The sequence below is a fragment of the Ranitomeya variabilis genome, chromosome 3 (assembly GCF_051348905.1).
Source record: "Ranitomeya variabilis isolate aRanVar5 chromosome 3, aRanVar5.hap1, whole genome shotgun sequence".
Taxonomy (NCBI): Eukaryota; Metazoa; Chordata; class Amphibia; order Anura; family Dendrobatidae; genus Ranitomeya; species Ranitomeya variabilis.
The window spans coordinates 572,871,638-572,894,694 of NC_135234.1; the positions used below are offsets into that span (position 1 = coordinate 572,871,638).

The 23,057-nt window shown below is 43.1% G+C and overlaps 1 protein-coding gene across 6 annotated transcripts in view; it reads right to left on the reverse strand.

Moving 5' to 3' along the window:
* Positions 1–23,057, reverse strand: part of LMO7 (LIM domain 7) — a 230,389-nt gene that overhangs the window by 60,186 nt on the left and 147,146 nt on the right. For all 6 annotated transcript variants that reach the window (XM_077297225.1, XM_077297229.1, XM_077297226.1 and 3 more), the window contains exon 6: positions 3,632–3,662. In XM_077297225.1, coding sequence (XP_077153340.1) covers positions 3,632–3,662 — 31 coding nt within the window. The remainder of the gene's footprint in view (positions 1–3,631; positions 3,663–23,057) is intronic.

The window sequence follows — 23,057 nt, forward strand, 5'->3', positions numbered from 1 at the left end:
TCTATTTTATTGGTCTTTTTTGTATGAGTGTTTTTTGTAACTAATAAATTTATCGCTTTTATATATTTGAGAAAGCTTCCTTTGTTCTCTTCTATTAACTATGATCTATAAGGAGGATGTTTATGGTTTTTTGTGACATATGGGGGTCACAATGATGTTTCTGGAAAATTGGTTAATTATTTTTGCAGACTGATCATTTGCAGAAAAAAAAACGAAGACATCTTTATTTTTCATCCAACATACAGATCAGTCTTAATGGGTGAACTAATCCCTAAACACCCAATAACATGCATTGCCAGTCATTGGGTGCCTCCCCTTGTAGCCCTGCTCTACGTAGCACAGGCGATCAGAAAATGTCAGGTTCTAGTCTCTTATGGAGACTATTAAAGCAAGTAAAAAGTGAAAAAATGTTTTACATTTTTTATATTTTTAAAAACAATTTTAATCACGCCCCATTCAAAAATAAAATAAAATACACAATTTGGTATTGCAGAGTTCAGAATCGCAGGATATATCAATATATAAAAATAATCTTTTAGTCACTGTAATTTAGTAATTTTGGTCACTGCAACATTGCATTAAAATGCAATAGCGGGAAATCAAAAGATTGTATCTACATCAAATGGTATCAATAAAAACGTCAGATCGGTACGCAAAAAATAAGCCCTCACTTAGCCCCAGATCACGAAACATGGAGATGCTACAGGTTTCGGGATTTGGCAATTTTTTTTCATTCATTTATTTATTTTTACACACTTTGGATTTTGTTTTTACCACTTAAAAAAAACTAGACATGTTTGGTATCTACGAACTTCTAATGTCCTGGAGAATCATAATGGCAGGTCAGTTTTATTATTTAGTGAACATGCACTTTCTTTTTACAATTTCACCAGTTTTTTTTCCTTCAGGATGCCGGCGGCAGAAATGTGGCAAAGCCGCAGCCCGTGTGTCCACAGTGAGCAGAGCCGCGTGCATCACTGGTTTCCCTGCGACCATCTTCCTGAAGCTGTGGGCCGCCGGAGGTTTCCGGAAAATGGCCGCCGGCGACCGCACGTAAGCAGATTGAAATATCGGCGGCACTTGGCTTCGGGAAAATGGCCGCTGGGATCTCAATCTGTGCACACGCGGCCTCTGGCGGACATTATCCTGAAGCCCCCGGCGGCACACGACTTCAAGAAGATGGCCGCAGGGAAACCAGTGATGCACTCTGCTCTGCTCACCGTGGACACCGGGCCACGGCATCGCCACATTTCTGCCACTGGCATCCTGAAGAAGGGACCATGCTCCATGATCCGCAGCATCGCACCCTGGGACGGCAGCACTGCCCCACTTCTGCAGCCTCCGGAATACTGAGGATGGGACCCTGCTCCAGCCCTGTCTCACCGCCGACACCAGACCCGCAGCATCGCACCCCGGGACTGCAGCATTGCCCCACTTCCACCGCCGGCTTCCTGAGGAAGGGACCCTGCCTTCTGGGACCCCGCTGTGATACCTTAAATTTGGACAATAAGACGGACCCCCATCTTATAAAAAAAAATGTTTATGCTATTTTCCACCCCAAAATTTGGGGTGCATCTTATGGTCCGATGCGTCTTATAGTGCAAAAAATACGGTAAATGTTACTAACTTCTGAACAGGTCACTATATCTGGCAAACTCTGGCCATTATTTGGCATTGAATTGAAATGACAAAGGACCACATGATCATAAATTCAGAATGCCAAAATGGGTAAAGAGGGAGCCCCACACTCTGTTAACCATCTAGATGCTGTATTCACTATTGACAGCAGCATCTAAGGGGTTCAAGGGCCATGGTCAAAGCCAACATTGATTGTTACTGATGCAGCAAGTTGTAGCCTATATTGTACAGCTGCTGGATTATCACCAGTTGGAGGATGCTATTCTCTTATAGTCAGGACAATAAAAAGACGTATCGGCGGTCATTAAGGAGTTAAAAAAACTTGTCTCTGCGCATTAGTTATACACATGAAGCACAGTAAATATAGATTAGACTATCAATGCCTTTACATCTAGATATATCCAACCAATCCAATCAAACTTAACGGGTAAAGGTAAAAATTGAAAACGCTCTCATTAGCCATAAAAACTGTGTTTAAAGAGGGATTTGAAAATTATCTGAAAGACAATTCAATTTTAGGAAATAAAGCAATCTTATTGTAGGCTAATCATAACAGAAGGGGCTTCCATTCTATAAAACATCTGTGTAAAAGGCCAACTAAGACCAATTTCATAATCCGTAAGATGGGTCTGACTAATCAGAAATCTGTATATAAACCCAGCTTCTCTCTTTACAAAGCACTATTTTGCTTAACTGCTGTAGATCACTGTATGAGCTTTGGATGTGTGATCCATGACTTTCTACAGTTATATCAATTTGTTGTCCTTTATGGCAAAAAGGACAGTGTAGTGCAGAGGTAGCACTCTGCAGTGATCCAGAAAAGCAAAACGTCTCTTTAATGTTCATCTCAAAAAACACAGAACACGATATCCTCCGGATCGCAGCCAGGAAACAGGACAGTCCACTTGCAGATCGCAGTTTGGAACAACAGTCCCACCTCCGGTTCGCAGCCAGGCACATATTCTCTGGTTTACAGTCACTAAACACGCCAGTCCACCTCTGACCTGTTGGTGTGGACGACTGCACCACCGTGTTAATGTCTCTTTACCCACAGCAATACACAGTACACGATATCCTCCAGATCACAGCCGGGAACCATATCCTCCAGTTTACAGTCATTAAACACGCCAGTCCACCAACTGAGACCAGTTGCCATGGGCGACTGCACTGCTGTGTACGCTGTGGGTGCCAGATTTTTCAGATGCCTTGGCTGTTTGGCTCCACTGGCCTGTGTTGCCTAACACAGGTGGAGCCCTGCAGAGCCTCCTGCTCTGTACTCCTGCTGACACGGACTCTGACCCCGACACACCCAAACCTCTACTTCAGGGGTTTTTACAAGCAACCTGTGGCTGTCAGCCACATGGAAAACCCAGCCAGGAATAAAATGGACTGCACCACTACCGTCCTGTAGTCCATTTCAAAACACAAAAAGCCCAGAGCAGCCAGCAAAGTCCAGCATGTCCAAGGCCTAGACCCACTTTAGTCTGCATTGCAACCACAGCTACGCCCGTGACTGCAATGCACTCTCATGGCCTCAATACACCTCCATGCACATCCTGGAAGGAACATACAGTGACCCTCACATGTAACACCAGTGACTGCCTCACAACAGCCACAATTCACAAAGGATGAATACACTTAAATTGAACTCTGGTTGGAGGATTCCTTTCAATTAAGGATTATCAGTTTAAGATTAAAAAATATAATATTAGTGATTAATACACGAACCAGAAATTAAAATTTTGACATTTAGTAGGTCACCTTTGAATATACCCCATTTTCTGTCATTCTAATCTCTTGTGGAATTACAAAACTAGAATCTGCTTGGAAGAAGGCGGCAGACGAGTTAGAAAACTGAACAGGGTTTAAAACGAACTTTCAAGTCATGCAAGAGATATCAAGTAAAACGCAAATCTCACTGAGACCGAGCAAAGATCAAGAATATTTTACCTGAGATAAAAGTGACACCAACGCACTTTACATTGATACTTACATTTTTTAATCTTCTCTCGGTTTCTTCCGGTCTAAACAGAAAAAAAAAAACATACATAAAGTACATTAATAAAGCAAACAATTGTGCACAGATGCAGCAATGACACAAATGAGATATTACAAAAGGACCAGCACACCTTGTTCGAGACAAGCCTGATCAAGCAACAACATTCAAGCATCCCACAGTCATTGTCATGTGGATTTCCTAGAAATTTCTTTCATCTTTAGATGTCTATATAGGCACAGACTAACAATAAAATGAGGGTAGCTAGCAAGTGGGAAGGATATTGGTTTTCCATTTCTCCATATGTATTAAAAGTGGAAATTGCTTTATCAATAATTAAAAACCACCACTAGTGAGATATTTTAACAGTATTATAGCATAGTTCATGAGGAAAAATATACTAAAGTCCTGTTTACTGTGTTATACATAGAATCATATAATGTTAGAGTTGGAAGGGACCTCCAGGGTCATTGTATCCAACCCCTTGCTCAATGCAGGATTCACTAAACCATCTCAGACAGATGTCTGTCGAGCCTGTTTGAAGACTTCCATGGAAAGAGAACTGATGACCTCTGGTGGCAGCTGTTCCACTCATTAGAAAAACTTTTTGACCAGTAAGGGTGAACAACATCTAATCTGCACCTTCTCCCTTTCAGTTTCAATCCATTGCTTCTCGTCTTTCCATGTGCAACTGAGAAAAAGAATGATCCCTCTACACTGTGACATCCCTTCAGATATTTGTAGACAGCTATAAAGTCACCTCTTAGCCTTTTTTGCAAGCTAAACATTCCCAGATCCTTTAACCATTCCTCAAAGGACATACTTTGCTGTCCGCTCACCATCCTGGTAGCTTTTCCCTGAACTTGCTCCAGTTTTTCAATGTCTTTTTTAAAGTGTGGTGCCCAGAACTGGACACCGTATTCCAGATGAGGCATGACCAAGGAGAATTAGAGGGGGATAATTACTTCACATGATCTGGACTCTATGCTTCTCTTAATACATCCTAGAACTGTTTGCACCTTTGGCTGCTGCATCACACCGCTAACTCAGGTGCAGTCTGATCTATTAGTATACACAAGTCTTGTAGATGTAATTTTAGTTTTTCTTGCCCAGATGTAGAATCTTGCATTTCTCCCTGTTAAACACCATTCTGTTGTCGTTGCATATCTGATGTTGTTATACACTCAACTGACAAATTTTACTACACTATGAGTCCCAAAGTCTTGTTAATAAGCAAACAAGCCACTAGTAGGACATTTTGACTTGTGCCTGCCAAGGAGCACAATCTTTCAAAGGGGTTTCTGCCACGTAGGACATCAATATCAGATCAGTGGGGGGCTAAAAACCGGGACCCCACTAATCAGCAGTTTAAACACTGCCTCTGCTGGTACTGAGGGTAAGCTCCTATTCTAAGTAACATGAGCTGATCTGCAGTATCAGTTAGTAGCCACTAGTGTGAGGGTGCTCTGGTGTACTATCCAATACATAGGTCATCAATGCAAGAGTGGTGGGGAAAAAACCCTTTCCACATATGTCCATTTAGCTAAATGGCTGCAATCCCCATAAAATACATAATTTAGTATCATCCATTCTCATAAATTTTAGTTGTGCCTTTCTTCTATTGTTGCTTAACATTTGAGTGTCACTATTCCTCTTATCAAAGGGGCGAGTCCACAGACAGTCAGCCATGTCTGCAGAATAGACTGGGTAGGAGCCTTAACCCACCCCCACCAACTGGTAACAGTTGTTAAAGGGAACCTGTCAGCAGGATTATGCATAGTAACCTACACAGTGTCAGGTCGGCACCATTATACTGTTTAAAATGATACCTTGGTTGATGAAATTAGTCTTGTGGTTGTTCTTTAATCTTTATTTTCAGTTTGTAGATAATGAGATTCTCGTGCCCTAAGGCGGGGTTGGTGTATGTGGCGCTCTGAATATATATTCATACTGCAGACTGCTGACAGGTCACTGATCCCTCACAGACCTGCCCCCTAGTTTGCATAATGAATACCATTCCATTGTAGATTTTGCTTTATGTTTGGGATCATTGTCTTGTTGGAAGACAAATCTCCGTCCCAGTCTCAGGTCTTTTGCAGACTCCAACAGGTTTTCTTCAAGAATGGTCCTGTATTTGGCTCCTTCCATCTTCCCATCAATTTTAACCATCTTCCCTGTCCCTGCTGAAGAAAAGCAGGCCCAAACCATGATGCTGCCACCACCATGTTTGACAGTGGGGGATGTTGTGTTCAGGGTGATGAGCTGTGTTGCCTTTACGCCAAACATATTGTTTGGCATTGTTGCCAAAAAAGTTCGATTTTGGCTTCATCTGACTAGAGCACCTTCTTCCACATGTTTGGTGTGTCTCCAAGGTGGCTAGTTGCAAACGTTAAATTAAACTTTTTATGGATATCTTTGAGAAATGGCTTTCTTCTTGCCACTCTACCATAAAGGCCAGATTTGTGCAGTGTACAACTGATTGTTGTCCTATGGACAGACTGTCCCGCCTCAGCTTTAGATCTCTGCAGTTCATCCAGAGTGATCATAGGCCTCTTGGCTGCATCTCTGATCAGTCTTCTCCTTGTTTGAGATGAAAGTTTAGAGGACGGCCGGGTCTTGGTAGATTTGCAGTGGTATGATACCCCTTCCATTTCAATATGATCACTTGCACAGTGCTCCTTGGGATGTTTAAAGTTTTGGAAATCATTTTGTATCGAAATCCAGCTTTAAACTTCTCCACAACAGTATCACGGACCTGCCTGTTGTGTTCCTTTGGTCTTCATGATGCTCTCTGTGCTTCAAACCGAACCCTGAGACTATCACAGTGCAGGTGCATTTATACGGAGACTTGATTACACACAGGTGGATTATATTTATCATCATCATTAGGCATTTAGGACAACATTGGATCATTCAGAGATCCACAATGAACTTCTAGAGTGAGTTTGCTGCACTGAAAGTAAAGGGGCTGAATAATATTACACGATCCACTTTTCCGTTTTTGAATTTCCACAAAAATTTAAAACCACCAATAAATTTCGTTCAACTTCACAATTGTATTCTACTTGTTGATTCTTCACCAAAAATTTACATTTGGTATCTTTATGTTTGAAGCATGATATGTGGGAAAATGTTGAAAAGTTCCAGGGAGCCGAATACTTTCGCAAGGCACTGTACAATCAGAGCACCACATAAACCAACCCCGCCTTAGGGCACGAGAATCTCATTAACTACAAACTGAAAATAAAAGATTAAACAACCACAAGACAGATTTCATCAACCAAGGTATCATTTTATTCAGTGTAGTGGCGTCAACCTGAGACTGTCTGTAGGTTACTGTACACAATCCTACTGACAGGTTCCCTTTAACTTCATCATTCTTCAGGGGGAATACTAGACAAATGACATGATGCGGAGTCCTAAGAAAAAAAAAGCCTGAGAATTGTTATGGGTATGTGCACACGTTGTGGATTTTGCTGCGGCTCCACAGCGGTTTTGACGCTAGGGATTCGCAGCTGTTTTCCATGAGTTTACAGTACCATATAAACCTATGGAAAACAAAATCGGCAGTGCACATGCTGCGGAAAAAAACGGGCGGAAACTTGCTGCATTGGTTTATTCCGCAGCATGTTCATTCTTTGTGCGGATTCCGCAGCGGTTTACACCTGCACCATTAAAGGAATCCGCAGGTGGAATCTGCACAAAAAACGAATAAAATCTGTGGTAAATCCGCAGAGGTTCCATCTACGTGTGCACATACCCTTATTTCATAAGAAATACAAGTATTCACTAAAGCAGACACGTCAAGAGAGCAGACATCATCTTAAAGAGAAGCTATCAGAAAATGATTATCGGTTAAATCAAGATGTTTTGTTTAAAAATAAAAAATAAAAATCTGTTTTAAAAACAAAAAAAAACAAAAAAAAAACAAACAAATCTTACACTTTTAAAAACTTAACACTGTGGCTTCTATAGCCTCCTACTTCCTTTTATTTCAGCGTCTAATGAGCCTGCGCAAAAATCATTGTAAAGGAATGGGAAACAGAGGCAGATGTGATATCGCCTATTGTGAATTGTGGAAACGGGGTTAAAGGCTGTGCTGAAGTGTCATTAATTGTAATCCTGCCTCTGATAAGGAGCCATGCTGAAAACTTTTCCAGAAAGGACAGGAAGCACCAGTCTAAAAAAGCCCAAGAGGCCAGTGAGAAAATTGTAAGATTTTATTTATTTTTTTCATAAAGATCATGATTTGAAAGAAAAAAAACATGTTAAATGTTTTAAAAAATACAAGAAAACACAAACAGGATTTAAACAACAAGTCTTTTTTTAAAAATTTAGGACGGCTTAAGTAAATAAAGCAAATTAAAGAATATTCCTCATAGTAGGCTAGGCTGCAAGTCTGACCTCTCAGAACAAATGGGGAGCCTCAAAAGGGGGCCAAGGAGAATAGTAACGGCATATAGCTTAGGGATACATGTTTGGTTGCCTGCGGAATAGGAGGATACAGGCCCCTTTAAACAGGTTGATAATCATAAATGATTACCGTATTTATAACCAAATAATTTTCAGCAGCAAATTGTCCTGTATAAGATGTTATCACAGCCTCCTCCAATTGTACAAATCTTAATATGTTGAAAATATTATATTGAGTTAGTCTAATAAAAATATATTCTGTGCATCATTGGCCATCATACACAAATAGCATGATATCCCAGCAAATAGTTAACATAATGGAAACTACTCAGAAGCTGTACTATTGCAACTGCTGCATCATGTAGGCAACAAAATCTGCTGTAGAATGAAGGTTTCTTAGGATCAGCTTTGCTCAGTGTCTCAAAATTCAAGTACCACATTCCCTCTCTACCCAATAGATGTCAATGAGTCAGGGGTGTAACTACAACAGGTGCAGGGTTGCAATCGCACCCGGCCCTGGAGCCTAGGGGGGGCCCTAAAAGTCCCTTTGGCCTATAGAAAAAAACTATTGCTATTTAAAACATTTGAGGGCCCCGTTGGAGCTTTCACATCGGGGCCCATGAGTTTCAAGTTACGCCACTGGTCATAGGTTATGTTTCCACCGACATGTATACGTCAGTCATTGTTCCTGCTGTACCATACATGATGAATTCGTCCTTAGGTGTTTGATCTAGTATTTGCTGTGTAAGGTAATATTTATACTGCATGGTAAAGACTCGCCATAGTTCTATATAATTGGTCACCATAGAAAAAAAAAGTTTGCCATTCCATGGAACTCTATGATATACAAATGTATACATCAGGCTCTACAATCGGCACAGAACCAGACAAAAATGTGACAAGCGTACAGGTAATGAGAATTAAAAGAAAAACAAAACAAGAACAAACGGAACCAAAAGGCAGACCATACACTGTCAGATGAAGGATTTTTCAGCAGATGTCTCTCCCACACTCCCCATGCACATTTTGCTTGGTCAAACATGTTCGTAATGGGGTGAGGGAATAAGCCTCGGGCAGACATTGATGAGAGAAAACATGCCAAACACATTGATTAAACACACATACCGTACATTCAGGGTTGATCACTTTAGCTTTATTTTACCAAATTATTTTGCATCAATTACTAATATGCAAATATTACAAGTTCTCTTAAAACCCTATTTGCGCTTTTTTTTGCTCCTAGTTTTTACTTCATCCAATAACAAAACCCTTCACATAGGAAGGTGTTTTTCTAATTGGGGGAGCTGATGGGCAGGTCTGGTCACACGATCCTCTGCCAGCAGCTACTTAGAAAGCAGCAGTGCTGTGCATTCAGTGAGGAAGGCAGCACTTAGGCTACGTTCACATTTGCGTTGTGCGCCGCAGCGTCGGCGACGCAACGCACAACGCAAATGTGAACGCATGCACAACGCAGCGTTTTGTGACGCATGCGTCCTTTTTTTGCTTGATTTTGGACGCACCAAAAATGCAACTTGCTGCGTCCTGTGCGTCCGGACGCGTGCGCCGCAGGGACGCATGCGTCACAAAACGCAAGTGCGACGCATGTCCATGCGCCCCCATGTTAAATATAGGGGTGCATGACGCATGCGGCGACGCAGCGGCGCACAACGCTAATGTGAACGTAGCTTAAGCACCTGCAATATCTATCTATTCACTTGTGCCACAAAATCAGGTCATCAACACAATGGTTAAAAGAAAGTTAAAGTGACTTCTAAACATGGCTTTATGAGTGCGAAAACAACATATTCTATGAACCATTTTATTAACCTTTCATTACCCATGGTACAGTGGTAGGTGATATTTAAGGGGCTGTCTCCCTTCAGTAAGATAATGTCCCTGGATACAGGTTATCATATAGAAATATATAGCGCTATACTCATCTTCCATAGGGCAACTGACGTGTCACCAATGATGCTCCTGGTGTCTGGCATCAATCAGCTCAGTAGCGCTAAACGGGGTATTCTGCTGAAGCAGGCTTAACCTCTGAGATCACCGATTGGCTGCCGAGCTTTCAGTGCGGCAGCCAATGCCAGAACGGAGCATCGGTGGAGACTCGCCAGTAGACCTGGGAAGGAGAGAAACATTTTGTTTCTTTATAATAAACTGCAGCTTAGAACATTTATTTACTGAATTCACTGAAGGGGAGAAACTCTTTTAAATTAAAACACACCAATGAAAAACTGCAACATAACTAGTGTACACTGGCCTTCAAAACAGTGAGTCATAGAAAAGGCATCCCTTCTGTTATGCAACAAACCAGACATTATACATAACCCCTAAGTAAGGTATTAAATAAGGGGTTGCAAAAAAATAAAAATTGACTATTGTAAACAACGTATAGAGCAAAAATGTTCACACAAAAAGAATTTATCAGCTTTTATGGGAGTAATGAGTATGCAACTACTACTAAAAACAAATGTTGATTTTTGATTTACAAACTTTGATCACCCACATATTAACATTTCCGGCATTATGTGGACAGTATGCTTGTCTTATATTACTGGCATGTAAACAATAACATTCCCATTAGGCCTGATTACAATAATGGGTTAATATCAAGCTCATGGTCAAATTTTAGCTATTCTCAGAGTCTCACTGCAAACTTGGGGGTAGCTGCACTGAGCTGAGAGAACCAATGTAGATAAAGTGATTGCTTATTTGGCCTTGGGGCATAAAACTGCAAACAAGACACCTGAGCTCAAGGGCTAAAGGATTATCCCAGCTGGCAATAGAACGTTTGCTCATTTGGCCAGCTTCTGCGGAATTATTCACTGCAATTATAGGATAAGACAAGTGAGCAGGTGATCTGTTAAAGCTATTAAAGGTTTTCCCTTTTGTATATTGATCTTTTTCCAACTTGCTTATGTTCTTCACGAAGCGTTAAATGACTATGTTAAGTCACTAGTGATTTTTGTTTGTGGGAAGCCGCTCAGTCCAGTAGGTACGGCACTGCGGCTTGTTTCCTACCCTGTAACCATGGGACACATTCCAGCACAGGACAATGAACACAATTGCCATTACGGTGTTCGGCAAAGTGGGCATGGCTAGCTGCACGACACTCCCTGCATACTTCAGCACTATATGAAGACACATAGATTGTTCCTTACGTGCTGGCTACTAGAAAAGATGACTCCGACCATGCAAACAAACCTGTTTTATTAACACTGGAAAAATATAGCTCATTAAAAGGTGACAGAGCGAAGCGGCCATCTTATCAAGGAAGACTGTAGCGCACATTCACAGGTAGAAGCTATATGGCAGGAATTTCAGTGGGGGTCCAACTCATCCTATGGTTGGTGAAGTGGTGAGCATCCAATACGAGGTGATACATCATGTGTCAATACCCAGGTGGCACTTCTAAAGCAAATACAATTCTACATAAAAAGTAGTGGCTTAAAGCGGAATCCTGAACCTCCTAAAAGTCTACATTTCAGCTGATTGCCTGGTAAAGCCTATAGGTATAAGTAACAGTGCCACAAAAAGAGGCCATATTAAGCCAGGGTCACACAGCTGTTGATTCTCTTATGCCAGAGAATAGGGGCAGATTATGCAAATTACACTCAGCTCAAACTCTGCCTGAACATCAGTGCACTGTGCTCCAATTCTGTCACATGGGCCAACCGCAGTTACAGGTTCGGAGAAGACTGATAAAGTAACGTTCCCATCTCCTCCATTACCATCGTCCGCGGTAATCACATTGCACTCTGATGACATCCGAGGGCAGTCCGATATAGACATATATGGGTGAACAAGATCAGATTCTCGAATGCACTCGCAGCACGCTGCGATTGTTTTCTCATGCCGAATCTGCATGAGAAAATAATCGCTGATCTGCACTGTCCCATAGTAGAACACTGGGCCGAGTGCTGTCCGATAAAACGTTGGATAGAACTCTGCTGTGTTATATGGCAGTGTGAGCGAGCCCTAATAGGAAGACAAATGTGTATGGGGGGTCACCCAACTCCAGCAGGGGCATATACAGCATAACACAAGAGTACACCCCTCACATTTTTGTATATATTTGGTGTTGCCTTTAAATAACTCAACACAGCCATTAATGTCTAAACAGCTAGCAACAAAAGTGAGCACACCCTCTAAGCCAGAGGTGTCAAACTGCATTCCTCGAGGGCCGCCAACAGGTCATGTTTTCAGGATTTCCTTGTATTGCACAGGTGATAATTTAATCACCTGATTCCAGCACCTTGTGGAATGCTAAGGAAATCCTGAAAACATGACCTGTTGGCGGCCCTCGAGGAATGCAGTTTGACACCTCTGCTCTAAGCGAAAATGGACAAATTGTGCCCCATTTAGCCATCAAACCCCCCACCCCCCGGTGTCACGTGACAAGGCCTGTACTGGCCCATTGTAAAAACAGCAGAATCCTCCAGTGGGCCCCCATGCAGGAGTGAGCCACCACCTTCATATGAGCAGTACTTGGCACCACACACTTGATTCAATACACACACAAAGACAGAATCTCATTAATTTAACAACCAACCCAGTTTATTGCTATATAAATTTGTGAACGGGGTCAAGTCATGTTTGCATGTAGCTGAAAAGTGGGGCCCTGCAGTTGATGTTCCTTGTGGGCCCAACAGTGCATGTGACTAATCAGTATTACAAGGTCTTAGGTGTGGATAGTGTTACATTAGGTGATATCGATCTCACACTGGTCACTGGAAGTTCACTTTAGCACCTCATGGCAAAGAACTCTGACGATCTGAAAAAAATAAATAAAATTGTTGCTCTACTAAAGATGGCCTAGGCTATAAGAAGATTGCCAACACCCTGAGACTGAGCTGCAGCATGGTCGCCAAGACCATTCAGCGGTTTAACACCACAAGTTCCACTCAGAAGAGGCCTCACCATGGCCAACCAAACATGTAGACTGCACGTGCTCAGTGTCACATACAGAGGTTGTATTTTCAAAATAGACATATGAGTACTGCCAGCATTGTTGCACAGGTTAAAGGGGTGAGGGAAATCAGCCTGTCAAAGCTCAGGCCATACAAAGCACACTGCATCAAATTGGCCTGCATGGCTGTAGTCCCAGCATGAAGCCTCTTCTAAAGTTGATGCACAAACAGTTTTTGATGCATAAACAGTTGGCTGAAGACAAGCGGATTAAGCACATGGAATCCTGGAAACATGTCCTGTGGTCTGATAAGACAAAGAAACTTATTTGGCTCCGATGGTGTCAAGCATGTGTGGCAGCAACCAGGTGAGGAGAAGAAAGACAAGTGTGTCTTGCCTATAGTCAAGCATGGTGGTGGGAGTGTCATGGTTTGGGGTTCCATGAGTGCTGCCGGCTATGGGGAGCTACAGTTCATTGACGGAACCATGAATGTCAACACATACTGTGACATACATGGATTCTTCGTTGAGTTACATCTATACACACATACCTTGCTAATGCAGTGTATATTTTGTGGCAGATTACAATTGTATACCTGCCGTAAGTCTAGGATATATAATCTTTCTATACATATAACCAATCTCTATACCTCTAAGGTGGGGGGTCTATGTATGTACTCTTGAAGAAAGCCATGAGGGAATTACATTTCCATCTATTTTCATATTGACCATCTTTATTCCTATTGATTATTACTGTACGTTATGTAATATGATTTCATTTTTGTACATCTTTATGGGTTATGTTGTAAGTATGTGGAGTTGTGGACATGATATATAGATATATATACATCTCTTTACGATCAGTTGACTTGCAATGCTGTGGGAGCTAGGACACAATGTTATTGATATGGCACACATTTAATAATCTTCCTATATCTGTGCACGATATTTGGCAGGCATGTACAAATTTATCTTCTGCATGTAGCGGCTATTCACCACGGTCCCTGCACATCCACCGGCCCTCGGCATCTGCTGTGCTGACTGAAGTCAGATTACATGACTAGTGTGGTCCTAACCACTCAGAATGTGATGCAGATGCGTCCTGGTTACCATGGTGACACGTGCATCATCAGTGGTTGACACTGAGTGTATTGGTCGGAGGCTCTTTTTAACCAGTCACTTCCTTGTACATACTGCCCCTTAAAGGCCTTTGGCCGAAATATGCGTCGGGTAGGGCGCGCTGGCACTCGGGGATCCCGAAGCCTCATGTTACAATAATGGTCCAGGTAATTATGCAATGTGTTATTACATCACTGCCATCTGGGTGTTTCTGTATAATGCATAGACTTTACTGGGCCATATGGGATAGTGCAATGATTATATAATGGTATAATTTCTATTACAACATGGACTGTGTGTGGAATAGATAAACATTAATAGGTTATCTCTGTCAGTGAGCCCAGTTCTTTGCACGTGTGCATGTTTTATCCTTCTCTCCTTGCACCTGATTTATCCAATAAAGTTTTGTACGCTATATAAATATTTGGGATGTTGGATCATTTTTTTTTCGTGTTCTTTGGTTGTGATGTGACATACAGAAGCAGAGCATGATCCCCTATCTTCAGAAACTGGGCCACAGGTCAGTATTCCAACGTGACAACGACCCCAAACACGTCTCCAAGACTACCACTGTTTTACTAAGGAAACTGAGGGTAAAAGTGCTGGACTGGCCAAGCACTTCTCCAGACCTAAACCCTATTGGGCATATGTGGGGCATCTTAAACAGAAGTAGGAGGAGCACAAGGTCTCCAACATCCGCAAGCTCCGTGATGTTGTCATGCAGGAGTGGAAGTGGATTTCACTGGCAACCTGTGAAGCGCTAGAGAATCCCATGCCCCAGAGAGTTGAGGAAGTGCTTGAAAATAATAGTGGCCACATAAAATTCACAATTTGGGCAAAATTTGGCCATTTTCACTTAGGGGTGTAATCACTTTTGTTGCCAGCGGTTTAGACATTAAAGGTTGGGTGTAGAGTTATTTAGAGGGTACACCATGCTTTCACTGTTATACATAGTAATATTAGTAATATTGTTCAATTATTGCACCTGTCCCAGTCCTTTGGTTGGTGCTTTGGGCCCGGCAGCTTGATTTAAAGGATTGTTCCTCTACCTTTATATTGATGACCAACCCTCGTTAGGTCATCAATATCAGATTGGTAGTTGTCCAACACCCTGCACCTCCTTTTATTAATTCAAACAAGGGCAGCTCTGTAATTATCAGGCAGTGGCTATTACATACTTAATATAGTTGTGCCATTCAGCTTCGCAACAACAAACAAAGAACAGCCGCCAGCACAAAGAACAGCTGATCGGTAGGGGTAACACTACTGGCACCGCAATCCTAAGAATGGGACTCTGAAGAGACAACTAAATGAATGAAGCGGTGGCTCTTCATATTCATCACTGCTCTATGGGACAAGGGTTAAAGCCAAAACAATACAAAATGAAAAATTTAATGAAACGTGAATAATGATCTTCTAAAGTTAGTCTACAGGAAACAAAGTGTCAAGCAATGTAAACATACTAGCACAAAGCTTTCTTTGACAAAAGAATACATTTTGCTAGGTGAATAGAACAATGTTTTTGGACAAGGGTCAAAGTAAATACAATTTCTTACAACAAATCATAGCATTATACAAATTTAACTGTAATGGTAATGGAAACTGACTTCTAGCATTCAACAAACCTGTGTACAGCTGAATATAAACCAAAATTATTTATCAACTTGCTACTGAGCATGTACGCAGTTCAATAGGAAAATGGAAAAAAAAATATACAGAGCAATTCAACCATCATTTGAAATGTAATAGTTGAACGCACAATGTTGTATACATTCTTATGGCGATTTGTCTTTCCTAGGTCACAAATGTATTTGAAGACACGCAGGTCAACTTGTTACTGGTCACATACAGTAGAGAACGGCTACAGCAGTCACCAGATTTCACAATACAACCTGTGCATTATTGAATAGACACTAGACTGCTGAATGTACTTAGAAAATTGCAGATTCTGCAAATTCTCTAATCAAGTCTGTGACAAGCACAATTCTTCCCCCAAGACACATTTTGCATTTTTACTTTTCTTTCCATTAAAAGTGACAAGTAGAAAATTCTGGTTTACTGTAAAGCATTATGTTGTATAATCAGTTTAGCACTTTTCCAACAGAGTTTTAGGGTTCATTCCCAAATGTCATTTACTGAGGAATTTCCAAAGACCGTTGCAAATATCGATGTGGAAACGGTGCCAATTTTGCCTCCCATTTCATCCTGGTCATTGCTAAATTTTGCTAGATTTAAAATCTCCAGCACCGGTCCATTTACACAGTGGGTGTACTCTATGTGAAGATTTAACAAAATCTCACAGCACTATTTCTAGAATACATAACGGACTGTCCGTATTCAAATCTACTGTGGGAACTCTGTTTGCTGCTTATTTGGAGTATAGCGCCCTGCAAAGCCAGGCATCACAAATGTCTGAACTCTTATGGTCTGAGAAGCCAGCTCTTCAAACATTTTCACACACACAGACACACACGTAATTAGCATAAGGGCTATTGTGAAGTCTGGTGGGTAGCAGCCCCCCTCAGGGGAACTACCTGAGCCCAGGAGATGCAACCCTGAGCCCCTGGGATTGAGTTGTGCGAGAAATCAAGGAGACCAGCCAGTGCCTTTGCTGTGGTCGCTGTCGAGACTCCAATGAAGTAAGTCTGTGCAGCCACATGGGATCTATAGTGTCCTGCGTGGGTCATGAAGTGCCCAACTGTCAGACGACATCAGTTAGGGATCAGAGAAGAGATATCTTGATGCAATCCTTAGTTGTGAGGAGTTGAAAGAGAGCTGAAGTACCTTTCTGTAAGGCTAGGTTCATATCGCGTTAGGGCATTAAGTTTAACGGATCCGTTAAACGGATGCGCTAACGATGTGTCCCAAATTGTCTTATTTTTTGCTAACGCATGTTACATTGCATCGGCATGCATTAGCAATGGAGTTCAATGCACAGCGAACACTTCCGTTCGCTGTTCCATTCGCCATAACGCACCAGAAAATGCGTAGTCCGCGTTCGAAGGTGCATCACGAAGTAACGGACCATCGCTAACGCATGCCGATTTTGACATGCATTAGGATGCGTTACTCTAATTGAAGTCTATGGGCGCGTTAACGGATCTGTTATATGGTATAGCGTTAGTGCCGCTTAGTGCAGTCCGTTTAACGGATCTGTTTCTAACGGGATGTGAACCTATCCTATAGCCTGAGGTGCCCTGGATGCCAAGGTCCAGGCTGAGAGGAGATGTTTTGGTGCACGTATAGTGCTAAATGCAGCGGGAGTGAGGAGTGCTACTACACATTGCCAGAAAAGCATTAAGCTACTTACTGGTAGCGGCATTTTTCGGAGGCCCATGACAGCACTACGATAAAGGGGATCCGCCCTTAAGGAACAGGAAACCTACAGATACAAAAAGGGCGGTACCTCTCCCATGCATCAGTTGCATTTCAGAGCCTGAGAGGACTACGGCGGTTAGTGGTACACAAATATACATTATATACAGTTTAAATGCACAAAAAAATATCCTATTACACTGTAACCAAATACCACTCGTGAGATCTATATATTTCATTATATACATATATATATTTTAGGAAGTGCAACCCCCACGTGAATAGGGAGGGAACTAAGGGTGCTGTCATGGGCCTCCGAAAAATGCCGCTACCAGTAAGTAGCTTAATGCTTTATTCGGACTCCCATGACAGCACTACGAGAGATTTACAGAGATGTAAGCTACCTTAGGGAGGGACTATAGCTTGTAGCACCCTTAACCCAAAGGTGAGATCAGAGGAAGACCCCAAATCCAACCGATAGTGCTTAAAAAAGGTGGAAGGGGATGACCATGTGGCCGCCTTACATATTTGTTCCACTGACACTCCAGACCTTTCCGCCCAAGATGACGCCATGGCCCGGGTGGAATGTGCCTTCAGATTCTGCGGAGCCGGCCCCCCACCTGCTGTGTAAGCCAGAGAGATAGCTTCCCTAATCCATTTAGCTAGTGTATATTTTGATACTCTACACCCTTTGCTCGGACCTTGGAAGGAGAGAAGCAGTGCATTATCGTTCTTCCAATTATTGGTGACCGAAATATACTGTAGAAGAGATCTCCTAACATCTAACGTATGAAGTTCTTGCTCTTTAGGATTAGAAGGATGAGGAATAAAGGATAGCAAAACTACCTCCTGTGATCTATGAAAACGTGTCGCTACCTTCGGTAGATATGCTGGGTCTGGTCTAAGGACTACCCTGTTTGACAAGAATTCTATGTATGGGGGAAGTCTAGAAAGTGCCTGGATATCCCCTATCCTGCGAGCTGAGGTTATGGCAACCAAAAAGGCTGTCTTAAGGGTCAACATTTTGATTGAGGCATTTTGTAGAGGTTCAAAGGGGGGTTTTGTTAGAGATGACAGAACTAAATTTAGATCCCACGGAACCGTTCTGTCTTTATGTACTGGTCTAGTTCTACCAACTGCTTTAATAAATCTCGTTATCCAATAGTTGTTAGCTATATTACAGGAAAACAGGGCACCCAGGGCTGAGACCTGCACTCTTAGGGTACTAGTAGAGAGTTTTAATTCAAACCCCTTCTGCAGAAACTCTAAAATCTGTTGTATCGGTACCCCTTCTTGGATATTAAATTTTGAACAGGTCAAGAACTTCCTCCAGGTCCTAGAGTAGATTCTCGTAGTTATTTGCTTTCTACTCTTTAGGAGTGTTTCTACCAGGTTTGGAGAGAAGCCTCTATCTTTTAACAGTGACCGTTCAAACTCCAAGCCGTTAAATGGAGCGCTGCCACTTGTGGATGGGAGATCGGTCCCTGAGAAAGTAAGTTCGGGATCTCTGGTAGTACCCAGGGAGCAGATAAGGACATTGTCCTGAGCCAGGCAAACCAGGTTCTTCTGGGCCAAAAGGGGGCGATAAGGATGACTTTTGCTCGATCTTCCCTGATTTTCCTCACAACTAGAGGTATCAGGTTCAACGGTGGGAAGGCATAAGCAAGCGGAAAATCCCATTCTATTAGGAACGCGTCCACCACCAGGGGATTCTCCCTGGGATTTAGAGAGCAAAAATTTTTTACTTTTTTGTTGCTTCTGGTAGCGAACAGATCCACTACTGGCTGACCCCATCTGTGGACAATATGATTGAAAATGTCCTTGTTGAGAGACCATTCTCCTTGCTTTAATACATTTCGGCTGAGGAAATCTGCTGTCACATTCTCTTTTCCTTTGATGTGAAGGGCCATCAAAGACTGAAAATTTGACTCTGCCATCCGGAACAAGCGATCCGTGATCTGCATTAATGTCTCGGAACGTGTTCCCCCTTGCCGGTTTATATAAGCGACTGCAACTCTGTTGTCCGATAGAATTCTGACGTGCTGGCCCTGCAGATATATGAGGAATTTTTTTAACAGCCAATTCAACCGCCAACAATTCCCTTTGATTGGATGAGAATGTTGTGAAGGGTTCCCATTGCCCCTGGACCACCATGTCCCCCATATAGGCTCCCCACCCCGAAGAGCTGGCATCTGTGGTTATCACCTGGGTAATATCTACTATCCAGGGAACCCCCGCTGATAAATTTCGTTTATCTAGCCACCACCTAAGGGAATCCAATGTTATTGACCCCAACGTTAATTTTTCATTTAACGCGCCTCCTAAAGCTCGGTCATGGAACAAGACTTCTTTTTGTAGGGATCTGGCATGAAACGGAGCCCATTTAACTGCCGGAATGCATGATGTGAGTGACCCTAGCAGGGACATCGCTTGTCGAAGCATCATGGAGGGTGTATTAATTGCTTTCAATACTTGATTTTGAATCTGTTCAAATTTTTCTATAGGGAGAAGACACTGTTGCGTTTTTGAATTTAATATTAACCCCAGGAATTTTTGAATATTTAGGGGCTGTAACTTAGATTTTTCGTAGTTTATGACCCAACCTAGGTGTTCTAATTTAGTTTTAGTAATCTCCCACTGTGACCGGCAGTGATCTACCGAATATCCTACAATGAGGAAATCATCTAAGTAGGGGATTATAAGGATATTTGATTCTCTTAAATGCACCATGACTTCAGCGATAATTTTAGTGAACACTCTAGGGGTAGAAGTTATCCCAAAAGGGAGTGCTCTGAACTGAAAATGTCGAATCATTCCCCCCATTAACACCGCCACCCTCAGGTATTGTTGAAAATCCGCATGAATGGGTACATGATAGTAAGCATCTTTTAAATCTACTACTACCATAAAACAGTTGTTAGGCTACGTTCACATTTGCGTTGTGCGCCGCTGCGTCGGCGACGCAACGCACAACGCAAACAAAAACGCAACAAAACGCACACTAAAACGCTGCGTTTTGCGACGCATGCGTCCTTTTTTGCCGAAAGTTGGACGCAAAAAAAATGCAACTTGTTGCGTTCTCTGCGCCCAACGCTTGCGGCCATGCGTCGCAAAACGCAGCACAACGCATGTCCATGCGCCCCCATGTTAAATATAGGGGAGCATGAGGCATGCGGCGACACTGCGGCGCCGAACGCTAATGTGAACGTAGACTTAAAAAGCATTTTTATTGTTGAACTGATGGATTCCATTTTGAAAGTATGTTTGATCAAAAATTTATTGAGACCTTTAAGATTTATAATAGTTCTATAAGTCTTATCAGGTTTCTGGATCAGGAATAGGGGAGAGTAAAACCCTTTTCCTGTCTGAGAATACGGAACTTTTACCAGGACGTTTTTAGAGCAAAGAGTCCTTACTTCCTCTTCTAAAGCAAATTGTTCAGTGGGAGATGAGAGCAAGGGAGTTAACTTAAATTTATTCCGTGGAGTATGAATAAATTCGAGTTTGAGTCCTTGGGATATAGTTTCTTGTATCCAAACACTGTTTGTGATTCTCGACCATTCTGCAGAGAAATGTAACAATCTCCCTCCCACCGGGATTGCTAGTCATTGATCCTGTTTTTTGCTTTTTGACGAGGTACGGCGAAACATAAATCCTGTACCTCGTTTTCGCTTATCCCATCTAGATCGATCTCTAACCGGTGAGAAGGTGCGCTTCCTTCCCCGATTGAACCTCCTTTTGTTGAAGGGACGACAATATGAACCAAATAAATTGGGAAATTTTTTCTTGTCATCGCCTGCTTTCTCCAGGAGTTCATCCAGGGTGGGTCCAAATAAATATTCACCTTTACAAGGGATAGCACAGAGCTTTGCTTTTGCTTGCATATCCCCAGGCCAGCATTTCAACTATAGGGCTCTTCTTGCAGCATTAGAGAGTCCTGCTGCTCTAGCTGCCAACTTAACAGAATCAATTGAAGCGTCTGACAAGAAAGCAGCCCCCTCCTGGATTACTGGTAATGCTGCAAGTACCGTATTTTCCGGCGTATAAGACGACTTTTTAACCCCTGAAAATCATCTTAAAAGTCGGGGGTCGTCTTATACGCCGGGTATCGCATTGCCGGGTGTATATGGTGGGTGGGGGGGGAGTGGGCCTGATGACGACGAGGGGGCGTCTCACAGGAAAGTGAGTATCCCCCATTACCTCATTGTATCATTGCAGCGTGGGGTCTCTGCTGGGAGCGGCGGCGGCTGCTGTGCTGTGCGTGGGGCGGCGGCTCCTCTTCTTCAGTGTGGGGCCTCAATGCTGCTGGGCGGCGGCGGCGGCTTATCTTCAGGCAGTCGGGGCTCCTCCGGTATCTCCTTAAAGCCCGGAGGCCCTGCCGGCAACTCCATCGGTGCAATGCAGTGGCCTCCGGGAACATGGCCGCTGCTCAGATTCAGAGATCTGAATCTGAGCATGCGCAGCCCCCAGCGGCCGGGCCACCGCATAGCAGCAATGGAGCTGTCTCCGGGAAAATGGCCGCTGCTCAGATTCAGATCTCGTCTCCCGAGATCTCGGGACGAGATCTGAATCTGAGCAGCGGCCATGTTCCTGAAGGCCACTGCATTGCACCGATGGAGTTGCCGGCAGGGCCTCCGGGCTTTAAGGAGATACCGGAGGAGCCCCGACTGCCTGAAGATAAGCCGCCGCCGCCGCCGCCCAGCTGCACAGAGGCCCCACACTGAAGAAGAGGAGCCGCCACAGCACAGCACCCACGCTGCACAATGAGGAGCAGCAGCCGCCGCTCCCAGCAGAGACCCCACGCTGCAGCGATACAATGAGGTAATGGGGGATACTCACTTTCCTGTGAGACGCCCCCTCGTCATCATCAGGCCCACTCCCCCCCCCCCAAAAGGCACATTAGTTACCGGTCCTATAAGACGACACGGTTTATAAGAAGACCCCCGACTTTTAAGGAGATTTTACATTTTAACTGGAAAAGTTGGGGGGTCGTCTTATACGCCCAGTCGTCTTATACGCCGGAAAATACGGTATAGAGTCTCTAGAGGCCCCTTGTTTTAACTGGGTCTCTAATTGGTCCAGCCAAACCATCATCGACCTTGCCGTACAGGTTGACGCCACCGCAGGTCTTAAGGAGCCAACCGCCATTTCCCAAGTACCTTTTTCTATCCAGGGGGTCTCTAAGAGTTCCCATATCCTCAAATGGGAGAGAGGATCGCTTTGCCACCTTGGCAATCGCCGCATCCAATTTAGGGGCTTTCTCCCAATTGCTTACTGCTGGGTTATCAAGAGGATACCTACGCTTCTGTGCTGGCGGTAAGGAACCTTTTTTCTCAGGTTTTTTCCACTCCTTGTCAATAAGTTCCTGTATTTTTTCATTCAGAGGGAAAACTCTACACCTCTTTTGCTCTAGACCACGGAACATCATTTGTTCTTTAGATAATTGAGGCTTGGGTTCTATTATACCCATTGTGCCTCTGACTGCCTTTATTAATTTATTTATCCTCTCTAGGCGTAAGCAAAAACGTGCAGCGCCTTCTTCCGAGGAGGAGGATGAAGCCGCTGAATCGTCTGAGATTTCGCTCCTGTCTTTATCCACAGACGAATCGGATGTCCACTGAGTTTTCTGCTTAGAGCCTCCTGCTTGTGAAAGGTTGCAAAT